This window comes from Pogoniulus pusillus, chromosome Z (genome assembly GCF_015220805.1).
Source record: "Pogoniulus pusillus isolate bPogPus1 chromosome Z, bPogPus1.pri, whole genome shotgun sequence".
NCBI classification, from domain to species: Eukaryota; Metazoa; Chordata; class Aves; order Piciformes; family Lybiidae; genus Pogoniulus; species Pogoniulus pusillus.
This window is the reverse complement of record NC_087309.1, coordinates 56,494,267-56,508,419: the sequence shown is the minus strand read 5'-3', so window position 1 is coordinate 56,508,419 and position 14,153 is coordinate 56,494,267. Positions and strand designations below refer to the sequence as shown.

General features: G+C 37.8%; 1 protein-coding gene across 1 annotated transcript in view; it reads right to left on the bottom strand.

Annotated features, from left to right (window-relative positions):
• Positions 1-14,153, bottom strand: part of KDM4C (lysine demethylase 4C) — a 330,384-nt gene that overhangs the window by 247,294 nt on the left and 68,937 nt on the right. The window contains exon 8 of the mRNA XM_064176762.1: positions 12,897-13,034. Within this exon, the coding sequence (XP_064032832.1) occupies positions 12,897-13,034 (138 nt within the window). The remainder of the gene's footprint in view (positions 1-12,896; positions 13,035-14,153) is intronic.

Genomic DNA, 14,153 nt, shown 5'->3' with positions numbered 1-14,153 from the left:
GGAAAAAAAAGGGGGAAGGAAAAAGTTAGTAAGTTATAGCCTGATTTTGGTTTAATAAATGTATATAAATGTTCATTGAATTAACACTAATTTTCTTCACTGTCATTTTATAAATAGCTCTGGAAGGTAAAATAAGATGGGCGACGAGGCTGGTGAGAGGCCTTGAGCACAGCCCTACGAGGAGAGGCTGAGGGAGCTGGGATTGTTTAGCCTGGAGAAGAGGAGGCTCAGGGGTGACCTTATTGCTGTCTACAACTACCTGAGGGGTGGTTGTGGCCAGGGGGAGGTTGCTCTCTTCTCTCAGGTGGCCAGCACCAGAACGAGAGGACACAGCCTCAGGCTGCGCCAGGGGAAATTTAGGCTGGAGGTGAGGAGAAAGTTCTTCACTGAGAGAGTCATTGGACACTGGAATGGGCTGCCTGGGGAGGTGGTGGAGTCGCCGTCCCTGGGCTGTTCAAGGCAAGATTGGACGTGGCACTTGGTGCCATGGTCTAGCCTTGAGCTCTGTGGTAAAGGGTTGGACTTGATGATCTATGAGGTCTCATCCAACCCTGATAATACTGTGATACTGTGATACTGTGAATCTTAATTAAAAATAAAAATCTAAACAAACTTGAGGACCGTGATCAATACAAATCATATTTTTTAAATTAAGCAAAATTCAATTAAAGGCACTCACATGAAATTTGTTTTCTTTGGATTCAAAGCTCTACCCTTTCAAACTGTTTTGTAAGAATTTTACAAGCAGCACAGCAGCCAATAAAATTTCACATTGTTCTAAATTAGCCATTATGTGCTAGAAACCATTTCTATAAAACAAAGCACTGCTTCTGTCACATGTCAGAGCTTAGCAACAAAGCCAGAGGAAGAAAAACTGACTTCACTCTCCAGACTGGTCCTCTACAAATGCACTACACTATCACTGCCCACTCGATTATGACAACCCATGTTACACAACAAGCAACTGAAAGGCTCTCTCTAAGTTATCACCTCTCTGCACACTTGGTGTGGAGTAGATGGCAGAAGAGCTGTCTCTCAGAAAGCATAAATCTACCTATAAAAAATGTATGTAGCATATGTAGAAAAATATACGCAGCATTCTCACAAAACCTGCAGAGCCAAGGAGACGCAGAAGACCCGTTTGTAGTCACTATTAACACTAAAATTGTATGAAATTCATTGCAAAATTGCTTCTCTTTTTAAAAACGTTTAAGAATTGACCTAGCTATGTCAACAGGTCGTGAATGTGCTCGGCACCTTCCAAAAGTCAGAAACAAAAATGTCTGGATGACCGTGGGCGCTTGTCAAAGTGAATTTATGCCGAAGTGGTTTAGCGATTAAAATTAAAGAAATAATCTTGCATTAAAAAGTTAGCATTTAAATTTATTCAGGTCAAAAATGCGGCAAAAGCAGGTTTTATGGTATTTATTTCTGTTTTCTATCCCCCATAAAGACATGAAACTCAGGAGTATGACTTCTTTTTACAGTTTTCCTCATCTGAAAAAAGAACCCTCTGAATAGATTTTAACTGTACACCAATTAAAACAAAGGTCTCATAATTCCAAGCATCAGATTCAGTAACTACCACAACTTGTAACATTTAAGGGCAGCTTCTTGTAACAACTCTGACTGTCTGGGTCTACTAGAAGAACAAACCAGCAAGTTGTCAACACTTTGGCTACAGCCACAAGAGGAACATGCAAGATTTTACTCTTTTCCAGGCTAATAATCCTGTAAGGAAGAAAAATCAAAGATTTAAGAAGAAACTGACACAATCTGAAGCATGCACAGAATGTGAATCTATGACAGCAAGCAAAGATTAAAATAATACACATTTTAATTCTTCACTGCGATATATAGGAAGTGCTCCCCAGGTTCTAATCTGTACAAATCATTTTTAAAAAAAAATAAAATGCTAACATCTGAAATGTGTGCTCTGGGGTGTTTCTGATGTGTTTCTAAGCTTAAGAAACAAATATTGACATTATTTCAAAATATCCATGCAGCACACAGCCAAGGGGCTAACTGGTTAAAAGTCTGCAGACCTGTTTCCCTTCTCCATCGGGGGCTATAATGCTGTATTTTAAAAGACAAAAATCTACAGTGCATAGCAGTAAAGACTGGAATCTAATGAGAAGAGGGAGAAATATGCAGGAATTTCCTGGAAAGACACTACATTCTATAGTGTCTATGTAGTGTTCTATATTCTCTTTTACAAGATGCTCTACCTTGTTTGCAGGGTTGGGGTTGTTGTTTGTTGCAGGGTTTTTTTGGTTGGTTGTTTTGTACAACATTTTCAGGAATTAGAGATCTCAAACATAAAAAAGCCTAAGGATCTATATTCTTTTAAAAACACTATCACCACTCAAATAGAGTCACGTACAAGGAGCTGCTGATGTCTGACTATTGAGAGAGTGATTTGCCATTGGAATGGGCAGCCCAGGAAGGTGGTGGAGTCACCGTCCCTGGAGGTGTTCAAGAAAGGACTGGATGAGGCACTTAGTGCCATGGTCTAGTTGATTGGCTAGGGCTGGGTGCTAGGTTGGACTGGATGATCTTGGAGGTCTCTTCCAACCTGGTTGATTCTATGATTCTACGCACATTAAATATTTTTACACTAAGATAGGGCACTTTATTTTTTTAGAATACATGAGAGATAGCTCCTTGATAAAAGTTATGAATAAAGCAACTACTTTGAAAACTCTTGAATGAATCTGATTAGCATTTCCTTGAACGATATTACAAAATTATAACAGTGACAAGTAAACCAACTATACTTTTTAAACTACTGCAAAGAGCATTACGGGAAGAAAAGCCCTCTGCATATACCTGTGCATAGAGTACCTAACCCCTAGCTTTAAATAGCAAGCCTACAGGATTTTATACAACTCAGCTGGAATACTAACTGGCTTGTCCAGAATTCACCATTCTCTATTTCTCCCCAAACAAGAGAACAACTCGCACTATGTGAGAAACACTTTATCCAGGTAATGGAACTCTCCCACAGATTAAAAAAACTTGACATTACTGTAGGAGTAGCATCATCAATTTGAAAAAGCAGCATATGAAGGAGACAGAGGAAGAGCCCTAGAGCAACAGATCTTCTCCCCGCAGAGCTCATAACAGTGCATCAAAATACTCAAGACATCTCCATCTTCAACATACTGTGATTGTTCTCAGTATAGTTTGAAAATGCCACAAAAACACAGCACATACTGTCCTGTACTAAAGTACTCAGATGTAGTAACTAAAATAACTTCATTGGAATAGGTTGGAAAATCCAGAGTTAAGCACAACTGACATCAAGATAAAAGCTTTTATATTTCATTCTGATGTTTGCTGTGTATTTCGAATCAGACTGCCCCCTTGAAGCAAACATTTCTAGCTCCCTAGAGCAATCCATCTTTTCATATATGCAGACATGTATATGCAACAGAAAAGTCAGGTAAGAAAAAACTCACCCAGAATCCCAGGTGTGTGGTATGCCACATAGCAAAGGTAAGATCAGGTGATTTTGTTCTTAAGATTTGGAAGTTAGTAATTTCTCTGAATCTAGGAGGCCATATTACATAAGGAGAACAAATAGTGAGTCTTAACTAAGGTTATTTGGTTATATTGGCTATAAATTTACAAAATAATGATGTATTTTGTTTTACTCTAAGAATGTATGCAAGGTGTTGTAATGACCTCTACAGGGTGTACTTCATCTAAAATATTAACACATCTTTTTCTTTGGTGTTACACTGTTACTGAGTTAAGAGGTGACCATAACCTCAGGGTGATGATTTTATCTACTCATTAAAGCAGAAAGCACAATGGGGACACTAAACTTGCAACTGAGGCATCTTCCCATACTCAGGTCCTGCGCTGTTTATCTTTGCAGTATGTTTGCTCTGAGCTAAACTACTGAGTCTAGTACCAACTACGGGAGTGATTCACTTCCACCAGAGATGAATCTTGCAGAAGGTCTCAGTAGAAGACACATAGGTTAAATGAGTGAAAAGCATCTTTATACAAAGCTTTATCTCTACACACCACGGGAGAAAGTAAAAAACAAAAAACCAAAACAAACAAACAAAAAAACCCTCCACACCACACACACACAAAAAAATAAACCAACACCACACACAAACCCAAGCAGGGGGAAAAAAAAAGGGGGGGGGAACAAAACGAAAAAGAAAAACAACAACCAAAATAAAAAAGTACCTCACAACCCAAAACATCTGAGTTCCAGAAAGTGGCAAAGACCAGCAGAAATTACATGGAAGAACACCAGCAGAATGTTTTCTAGTATCCTGACAACATACTTCCTCCTGGCAGCAGCAATTTACTAGAAAACCCATGAAAGCATCTCACTCTTCCTGCACTGGTCTGCCTGCAGCACATCGCTTATCAGCAATAACTGGCACTAGAATTATCTACTGCAACTGTGAAGACAGGAACTCTGTGATAGCTCGAACTCAGAGTAAAAATGGTTGCAAACAGTAATAACCATCATCATATTTCTTTGAAGGAGATCTTAGTTTATGAGAGGAAAGATATGGGAAGTGATTTTAAGAGAAATGAACTCTAAGTCATCTTTTTGTTTATCAAGATTGGTCACCTCTCAGTATCAAAATATGAAATCATTCTAGCAAGGCTAGAGAACTGACTTCTTACTGTAATAGAATGCAGTTAGTTTTTAGGATAAGTTTTACTTATGCATGTGGTATAAATCTGAAAATACAATGACAGATGGCTCACTTAAATTGCCTGGGCATGCACTGACACCTGATATGTTTCTTGGTATCTGTAACATTGCCAGAGCTGTAAATATTGCACTGAGTTCATGGAGACTGGGACTTCTCTGGCTAGACAGAGTAAGGCAAATATCTTAGGCTATCTTAAATGATGTTGGACACCTATGCTTCAAAAGCTGATTCAAACCCAGAGAGTCTATGTTGTGACCATGACACTTAGGAAATCAGTTTCCCAGTCCAAATTCTTCTTTCCTGAAAAACCAGGAATGAAAGTAATTTCTCTGTGCAGGCTGTGACACTGATATATGGACAGAAAGGTACCCAGTGACAATAGTTTTTTTATCAGTGAATCAAGGCTAATTGTAATCTGCATTCTGAAAATTAAAAATAAGGAAAGACAAACTGGAGAGATTTACTCAAATTTTCCAAAAAGGCAAGATTATTGTTTTATGAAAGGTGCTAAAAAATAAGAACAACTAAATATCTACCAAGTATGCCAACTTGGTACATTAAATACTTTAATGAGTGGAACTTCTCCACTATCACTTAGGAAAAAAAAAAAAAAACTACAAACAAAAACAAAAGGAAAAGTGGATTCCATTATTTCTGGTCACCCTGTCACTGGAACGTGCTCCAACATTTAAAGTCTTATTTAAATTCAAAATTACATAATCACCTAACAATGACAACAAAAATCTAGTAGTGGCCATTTGATTTTTATTTAATACAACAATGCACCTTGCACGAGACTCCTGTGCCAGAAACACGCATGTGTAACCTCAGACACATCTATCACAGCACCACACAAAAAAAAAGGTAAGTGAGGGAGGGATGGGAAAGGTTCATGAGAATCCACACTTATCTTCGAACCCAGAGACAACACTACTCACAAATAACAGCAGTACTTGTAGATAGCATAGCACACTGTGAAAACACAACAATATAATCACGCAAGGTTTCAGATTACAGACTTGCAACAAGTTTGATTTAATTGAGACAATGACCAAGGCAGGAATTATAAAGTATGTAGCTAGTTTTATTTCCAGACAGCCCACACACACACAACTGTATACTAACGAGTTAATTTTGGGTCCCAATTCAGTCGGGAAAATCTTCACAAGGATGCCTATGGGCAGTTCATTCTTTTAGGAGAATCAGGAAACTTTGGAAAAGTTTGGCCACAAAATTACTTTGCCCCACTTAAAAATAAAAGGCAGCTTGGAGCCCTAGGGAAAGTCATTGAACAGCTTCTACATCTTCCCAGGGTACTGGGTAAGAGGCAGACGACCTCTGACCCAGTCCTGGTTCCTCTTGGCACGAAGGTTTGCAGAGGTGCAGGCAGGATCTCTTGCAGATGTGCAGAGGGCACCATGTCAGTGGTACTTCTTGCCATGTTGTGAGGCACTTAAATGCCTTCTCCTGGGAAACTTGAGGCCCTTAAATGTCCAGGTAGTTCAAGCCCAAAATATCAGGGCTAAGCTGGTTTGAAGCACGAGGCAGAGCAGAACACTGTTGTCCAAGGGTAGCGAGGCAGAGGCAGCAAGGCAGAAGCAGCAGAACTGCTTGCAACTTAGCTCCATTTATATTATTTGCCTGAGTGCAATGGCTTCTTTGGCCACAGAGATTCACCATCAAAATGGCATTTCCAAAACTGACCATATTAGGTGAAAGCAGGGCTTGCTCAGCCTTATTTGGGCAAGACACCAACAAGTACCTAAACACCTGTGGGTGTCTGTTTATCACTTTGGGAGGGGACATAATGGCCCAGGCCTTTGTTTTCCTCCTGCTCTTGCTTCCCCCGTCAGCAGAAGTGTGGGGCAAGACAGGACATCTAATAGACCTATTAGCTTTCCAGGACAGTTGCTCTACCAAAATGGATAAATACAAAATGGGTAAGTACAAAAAAACAATATAAATCTCTTTCACATTCACAGGTAAAAGTACTACGATGATTACCATTACTTTCTGCTCCTAAAACCATTACAATTCTAAATTCAAGATGTCACAATACTGGAAAGCTAAGTGTGCAAGTTTCTGCTCACTGGAATGCTGACAAGCTGCCCATTACAGCAACAGATTTTCAAGACGTAAATTCTAATAGCTTGTATTCTCAGGAAATCTTGAGTTCACGATGTAAGAACCAAACAGGGACAGTAAATGACAGCAGTAAGATGGGCAAAAATAAAAAGATCAAGATAAAAGAAAGAAATAAAGAGAAAGATCAAAGAAAACATTCCAGGACAACTGATAACAGCACTGTGATTATGAAAAGAGACGTCAAACTGCAGACTGCACAAGAATTGCTTTGAACTGGGATACTATCATTAGGACCAGAAATGGAAAGCTTGTCTAGTTCCTGAATTCTTGAAAGATTTTAGTAGCATTAGTAGATTTTTTTTTAAGTCAATGATATAAGGTCTTTAATTATCATTTGGAGCAAGCAAAAACATTACTTTGTGCATCTTGAATGATGCTGATATCATTGCAGACTGGCACCAAATGCATCAACATATGGTGTGTTTCGGTTTCCTTGACAGCAGTACCCAATTTCAACTAATAAAATAAAGTGATAAAAGAATCAATCTCATGAGCTTATGGACATAATCATTTCTGACATTCAGTATTAAAAATCTGTTGGCATAGCAAGATACATTAAGTCTAAAACTTTAAATCATCTACATTTTGGAGGAAAAAAAAACACACACACAGAGGTACAACTGAGTAGAACTTTTGGTTTTAAACAGAGATATTGTTTTACTGTATAAAAGCAATCTAAATGTAATATCCCCAAAAATTAACTCAATAAATTGTGAGAGGTGGAAAAGTGTAGTAAGTATAATTTTTTCTCTGATAAAATTACATCACACATATTGTCTTTCAATATATACTTCATAGTAACTATATTGTTTCGACAGCATGAGCTGGACATGGCTAACCTGAAGACAATAACTCTCTTTCACCCAAACAAACCAGGATACTAAATAATTCTTTTCCCCTTTGAAACAGTTGTAACAGCTTTAGACTGCTGCAGCACAAAATCAAAATATCTTCACAAAGGTCTCAAAACAGTCAAGCTGAAAATCTAAGCCAAAGTTTCATTTAACAGCCTGTCAGTTTTTTGATGTGAAGCTAATGAATGCAGTGGCAAACAAATCCATCAAACCTAACATCAAAACAACTGCATTTCATCCCACCAAATGGAAAAATACAACCTGCAGGCCAGCACTTTGATCTAACCCATACACAGAAAACACGGTTGATAAGCAGCTACCACTGAAGAATGCATGAATGAAGACTTAATTTTATGAAAGAGACCAATAATACCTAAATAGCCCCAGTTTCAAGTAGAAAAGGTTGGTAAACTTCTCTCCTCAGGTTCTAAAGATCAGCTAAATAACAAGCTTTCCAGTACCAATATCTGAAAACAAATCGCATCTTAAGAGGAGATGCAATTCAAAAGAATCATTATAATGACTAGTAAAATCATCTAGTGTGACTCTAGCTCTGATAGAAGGCAGTAAAATTTACATACATTCATGCTGAGTGAAAGTCTCCAAGTGGTGCCACAACATAGAGACAGTGAGCAATGACAGCAATATTCAGTAACGCAAGTGCTATGTAAAGTATGGGCACCAATTTGGGCTAGGGGTGGCAGAGAATTGTGAGAGACCCTGACAATAGCATTGAAAAAAGCACCAGATCAGGGGAATGAGGGGACTCAAACAGCCAAAAGAGGAAAATGGAAGAAAATAAATTAAAATAACCACTACTGCACAGAGTAAAATCAGAGAGCCCTGACCGAACCTGCTCACATCACCAATCTCCTGGACTTTTCTGAGACAGGATCTCCATTTTAACCCAATTCTCTGTTCTGTGAACTACTACCTTCTCCTGTCAGATTTAAGTGGGACCATGTAATGTTTTTTCAAACATTTAGAAAACTGCAGCAAAGATAAGAAAAAAATAAAATCTTGTGCAAAAAAGCACAGCATCTTACCCAAACTATCCATCTCTTTCCAGCTCTCACTATCAAATTAGACAGCATGACATTTATTGATCCTATCCACCAGAGCTAAAATTTGGACAGGTGAAAGTCATAACTGGTAAACCCAGTTTTGTCACCTGTGAGTGCAAAGACTTATACCACATCCCTCATATGAGGGTAATGCCAGCATTTATTACAAATACCAATTACAGTAACCACAAACACAGAATTAATAAACACACATAATCCATAGATTTGAAACAGATGCAGAGGATGTCTCAGCCTGCAGGTAATAAACATTAGGAAAATAAGATCTTTCCTCTGGCTAGAGAAGCGTCTTTTTATACTATTGCTTCAGAAGGAGTTTTCTTTTATTAGACACAGAAGAATTGTATAAACAATTATATTCACCAATCCTAATAACTGAACTTCAGCCCTTTTTCAGCACTCAAGCTGAAATCAACTCAGCATAAATCAAAAGTAGATACCCATAAAACATACAGGCTAATTCTCACTGGCTCATCGGCTTTGCTAACAGTAACAAAATGCATTGGAATTTGAAAACCCAAAATGCACTTCAGGAAGCTACAGTTTCCAGCCTAATTGAATGCAGCTCCATTATGAAAACAACAAAATTCACAAGAGCCTAAACAAATACCCTACCTGCCCTTGTTTCTTAACATTTTTTTTTTTTCAGAAATAAACAGCATTCAACAAATAAAAGTTAAAGGAATGATGATGATGATTAAGAAAATCTAAAGATTAAAGTGCCTTTCATCCCCACAGGACATAACAGAGCTGAGTACTACCTAGCTGTGATTTTCTATGTCCCACCATCATCATATATCAGCACCTCAGCAACATCCCTCTGCACCACACCCATTTACCACCAAGCATCTGCAGAAGAGCATGACTGGTTTGTTCCTTTCACCTGTATCTTGCATGTTCTTCCAGTGAGACATGAACAAAAACTACTGTTTCTTTCCAGGAGCTGAGGGGCACTTCAAACATATCTGTTATTACTCCATTTCTGTGCCCCTTTGTTTTTAAATCTAATCTACTTCTACTGTTTTGTTTTAGAGTGAGAACACGGCTCAAAGTGGCAGTCACATTGTGGCAAACAGCACACTAGAGGCGTCACTTCATACTGTTTTTCACAAGTCACTCCTTGGGTGGAGGTCTTAATGCAAACTCTAGGAAACAAGCTGGAGGGTAGCTCCCTGATCTCTACTAGGGTGCACACAGTGAAACCAATATCACAAGTTCAGCATTTTTAAAGACAGAAAATATTTTTTTTAATTTGAATATACAGTCCCTGCTTAAACAGTTTCCAATATCAAGGGTCTAAACCATTTCTCGTTTAACATTTACAATCAATTCCACAGAATCTGTAACACAGATTCTTTCTTGCAGTAAAGCAGATTGTCACACAGCCTAACAACTGATTTTGACTTCAATGGAAATCTATGCCAGATTCTTTTTTCCCCTCCTCCAGACTTAGGGAAGAATGACTACCGTACTTCAGGACTTTTCCTGACAGAGAAATTCATCTGTCATCAATTAGCAACTATTCTGTAACAATAAAAGTCTTGCTGTAGGAAGACAAATAATCATTCATCAGTATGCAATATTCTCTAAACAAAGCACCTCAACAAACTGACCTGCATTTTGCTGATGCAGGCAATTTCTGCAGTGCAATACAGAGAAATTAGGGGATCTAATTTTTTCTTTTCAATTAATTCTTGTATATAACACATAAAGAAAAAAAAATTAGTCAAGTATATCAGTACTCTGAAGGATGACAAAGAATGACCTCTACAATCAGTAATTTAATGAAGTTTCCATCACAGCTATCCTCATGTTTTTTCTATGGAAATAGCATAATCAAGAGACAGATCACCCAACTCACAGTAACTCCGTAACCTGTGTGTGTTATTAAAGTGTTATATAACTACAACTTAGATAACCAGCTACAATACTTTCTGTGTTTGACTTCTTTACCCTATTTGCAAAAAATCAACAAGTAAGTGTTAGGATGAATTACTTCACCACCATTCCACTAAAACATTTCCATGGAAAAATCTTCATAAATCTACTATTAGTACTTCCTAGCATATTTTTCATTTGAAAAATAAACCTGAATTCTAATTCTTGTGATAGTAAGTAAAAAAAGAAAGAAGGTAACATTAAGCACATTGACAGTTTGCCAAAGAAACTGGAGTTCACCTTTGACTAAGATTTCTCTGCAGAGGAAGATTACTCATTATTGCTTCAGCTGCCACTTGCAACTTTCAGACACTTAAATCTAATTGCACACACTACTAAACTACTTCACCTTCTTGTACTTCACATGAATAATACTGGTCCCAAGTGCAATAACCACAAATCACAAAATTTAGTGTTTTCAGATTAATGTTGTATTCACAAACTAGACTAAATAAAACTGTATTTAGGACTGTATAATGCCAAGGCTTCTTAACTAAAAATTCTAAATTTCAGAAGCATTTTGGATTGGGGTCAGGGAATAAAATTTCATTCGCTTTAAAAAATTATCTTTTAACTCTGCTGAATTTAACTCTGACATTAAGCACACAATAACTGAGATGCACAATAGAAACAAAGAAACATTTAAGTTTGTATTGATGCAGCTACACACCGAATAGTAGAATGTTACTGCTAAAAATGTAAGAAATATGAAGCATGTACACTGAAAGGGATCACACTGCAGGTGCCAGTAACACAGCCTTGGTACATCTAAGATAAGTTTGTCATTCCTGAAGTTCAGAAGAATCAATTTTAGAGATGCAGCACATTTATACCTTTTAAAATTCAAGTTGGTTGTAAACTTATATATTTCTATGCCCAAACACCCCTCAACTTTGTTTCATTTATCTATCTACAGAAATGTCAAACTACCAAATGCACTGATTTTTTTTAATTAACATTACAGTCAAGACCTGTGCTAGTTTGAGCCTACCTGGGATATTTTGGTGAGAAGAACTAGATTATAGGCTGTGAAAAAGAAACAATGCTGATGTCTATTTCACTCACAGGCTTGCTTATATGTATAAGAACAAGAACATAATCATAGATGAGAGTGTCCCTCTCTGGGCTTTGGGCTGCATTTTTCTCTCTAACCTGCCATCTGTGTGACTAATCCTTCTGCTTCCTAATTCCCCCAGCTTACCCTCCAAACTCACCTTGAATGTAAGGCAAAGTCTAGGGTAAGGTAGAGGGGTGGAAGGAAGGTGGAAAGGTGGTTGGGAGCCACTCCTGGGGACTCTGGTTTCTGGGAAGGGAGTTGTGTTTCTGTATTACTTTTTTTAATTTGTATATTTCTGTATACAGCTGTATATACTGTAAATATCTGCCTGTATATTACTCTAAGCTGCAAGTATAAAGCTTCATTCAATTTTCCAGCTTGGCTGAATCCAGTCTGGGTGACTTTCTTAAGTGTGGGAGGGCTGGTAACACCCAAACCATCACAAGACCTTACTGTTGGCTACAAAAATGCAACTTTTACACTAAAGTTGAAGGCCATTCTGTACATGAGATGCATACTAATGCTAAGCAACTACCACTGAAGAATGCATGAGTAATTACTGACTGCATTTTATGAAAGAGAGCAGTAACTTTTTATAAAAAAGATAAAAAATTATGTCCCATTTGCAGCATATCCAAAGTTACTAACAGAAATCACCAACAGTGTCGACAATCATACATTTTCACTAACTGAGAACCTCTTCATGATGGTCTTCCAATCCCAAATGAGTTTAATTATTCATGTTTCTTTCCAGATATCAAAATCCTTAGATTAATTCTGTGCTTTCACAAACAGTACAGCTTATAGGAGCTTTAAAAGCAGAAGTCAGTTGTCTGAAAATATACTAACCTCAGTATGCATTGCTTCACTTTAAAAATACTGTAAATAAAAGAGATTTGAAGACCAATATATACATCAGGCTGTAAACAAAACTCACTACTGAGAGCAATACACATTGCTGGAAGTATAATATCCAATATAAAACTAACATCCGTAATTAAAATTTTAATGGCAGTATAAGGTACCACCTGACACAATTCTCCTTCTCTGAACAGCTTCTATAGATTCTCACAACCAAATAACCACAGAAAAATCTCCTTATGCATCAATCTTCTGCAAGATGACTTACCAACTTTGCTGCCTTTCCATAATCAATCCATCGGATGGTGGCAAAGTTTGTTGACTCTGCACAGTTAAAACCATGGTTAAATCCTGCATGGTACCCATATGGAAAAGTGATGACAAATTCTCCTGCCTCCTGTGTAACCTGTAGCACAAAATTGAAACAAAAATATTAAAATGATGATTAAAATGTGAAACCCCTAGGGAAATCACAATACAAAAGTAGTTCTACTCCTGGAGTAATGAAAACTGTATTTGCCTAGAAAGATATCATTTTTTCCACCTTGCACGCAGCTGCAATTTAATGCAAGCAGTAACAGTGTATTTGAGACAATACTGTTTAATATGAAATCCACATACTACACATAGCACATTACAAATTCAGAAAGTAACTTTCAAAAAAGGTAATCTTGGAGTGGAGGTTCACTGGCAGTAAAATCTAAAGTACAGGGAATTAGGAAAGACAACGCAAAGACTGTATCAATATTCCTGACCCAGAGAAGGCAGAGATAAGCTCTATCAAAATGCCCACACTGATCACCCCTAGATAACAGTACAAGTTAATTTTTGAAGATATCATCCTGAGGACACTTCATTAGAATGGAACCAGAACTTTTCTTGACAGGACTGCAACCTAATTCTCACCTCTCTCTTCCATATTCACGCACTTAAACTATGATTTTAAGTCCTGCAACTGACAGCCTGATTTTCCTTTTCAGTTACTTAGTACTGATGATCAAGCATGAAGTAGGGTACAACTTAATATCTTAGCAGTCTCAACAATTTTGATTATCCCAAAGGAATACAATTAATATGTCTGGATCCCCTCAGGCAGTATCTTTAAATAATTTTGGATAAGAAAGGAGTTAAAAATAAGTTGTGTTAATTGACTTTCAACAATTCTTCAGCCCTGCAGCTGTAGTTATTATGCTTACCCATCCTCTGTTTAAGCCATAACCACCAGTGGTGGCATAACGGCTGCATTCATCTTAGGAAGGACTCTGAGGAGAAAGACAGCAACACAGGAGCCAAAGGCAGTCTTGCATAGTGCCACACGCACTGACTGGTGTGCCCATATGACTACTATTTACTACATAAATAGTACACAGCCCAGGGCCCATGGAGCTATTCTACGTGGCAGAAGGCTGCATGTGAAGATTTCCCCCTTCAGCTGGGACACCTCCCAGAGTTAATCCTTGAGAGTGAGAGTCCTTGTCACAACACATTATCAGTAAGCAAAATGAGAGTAAGTGTACTGAAAGTT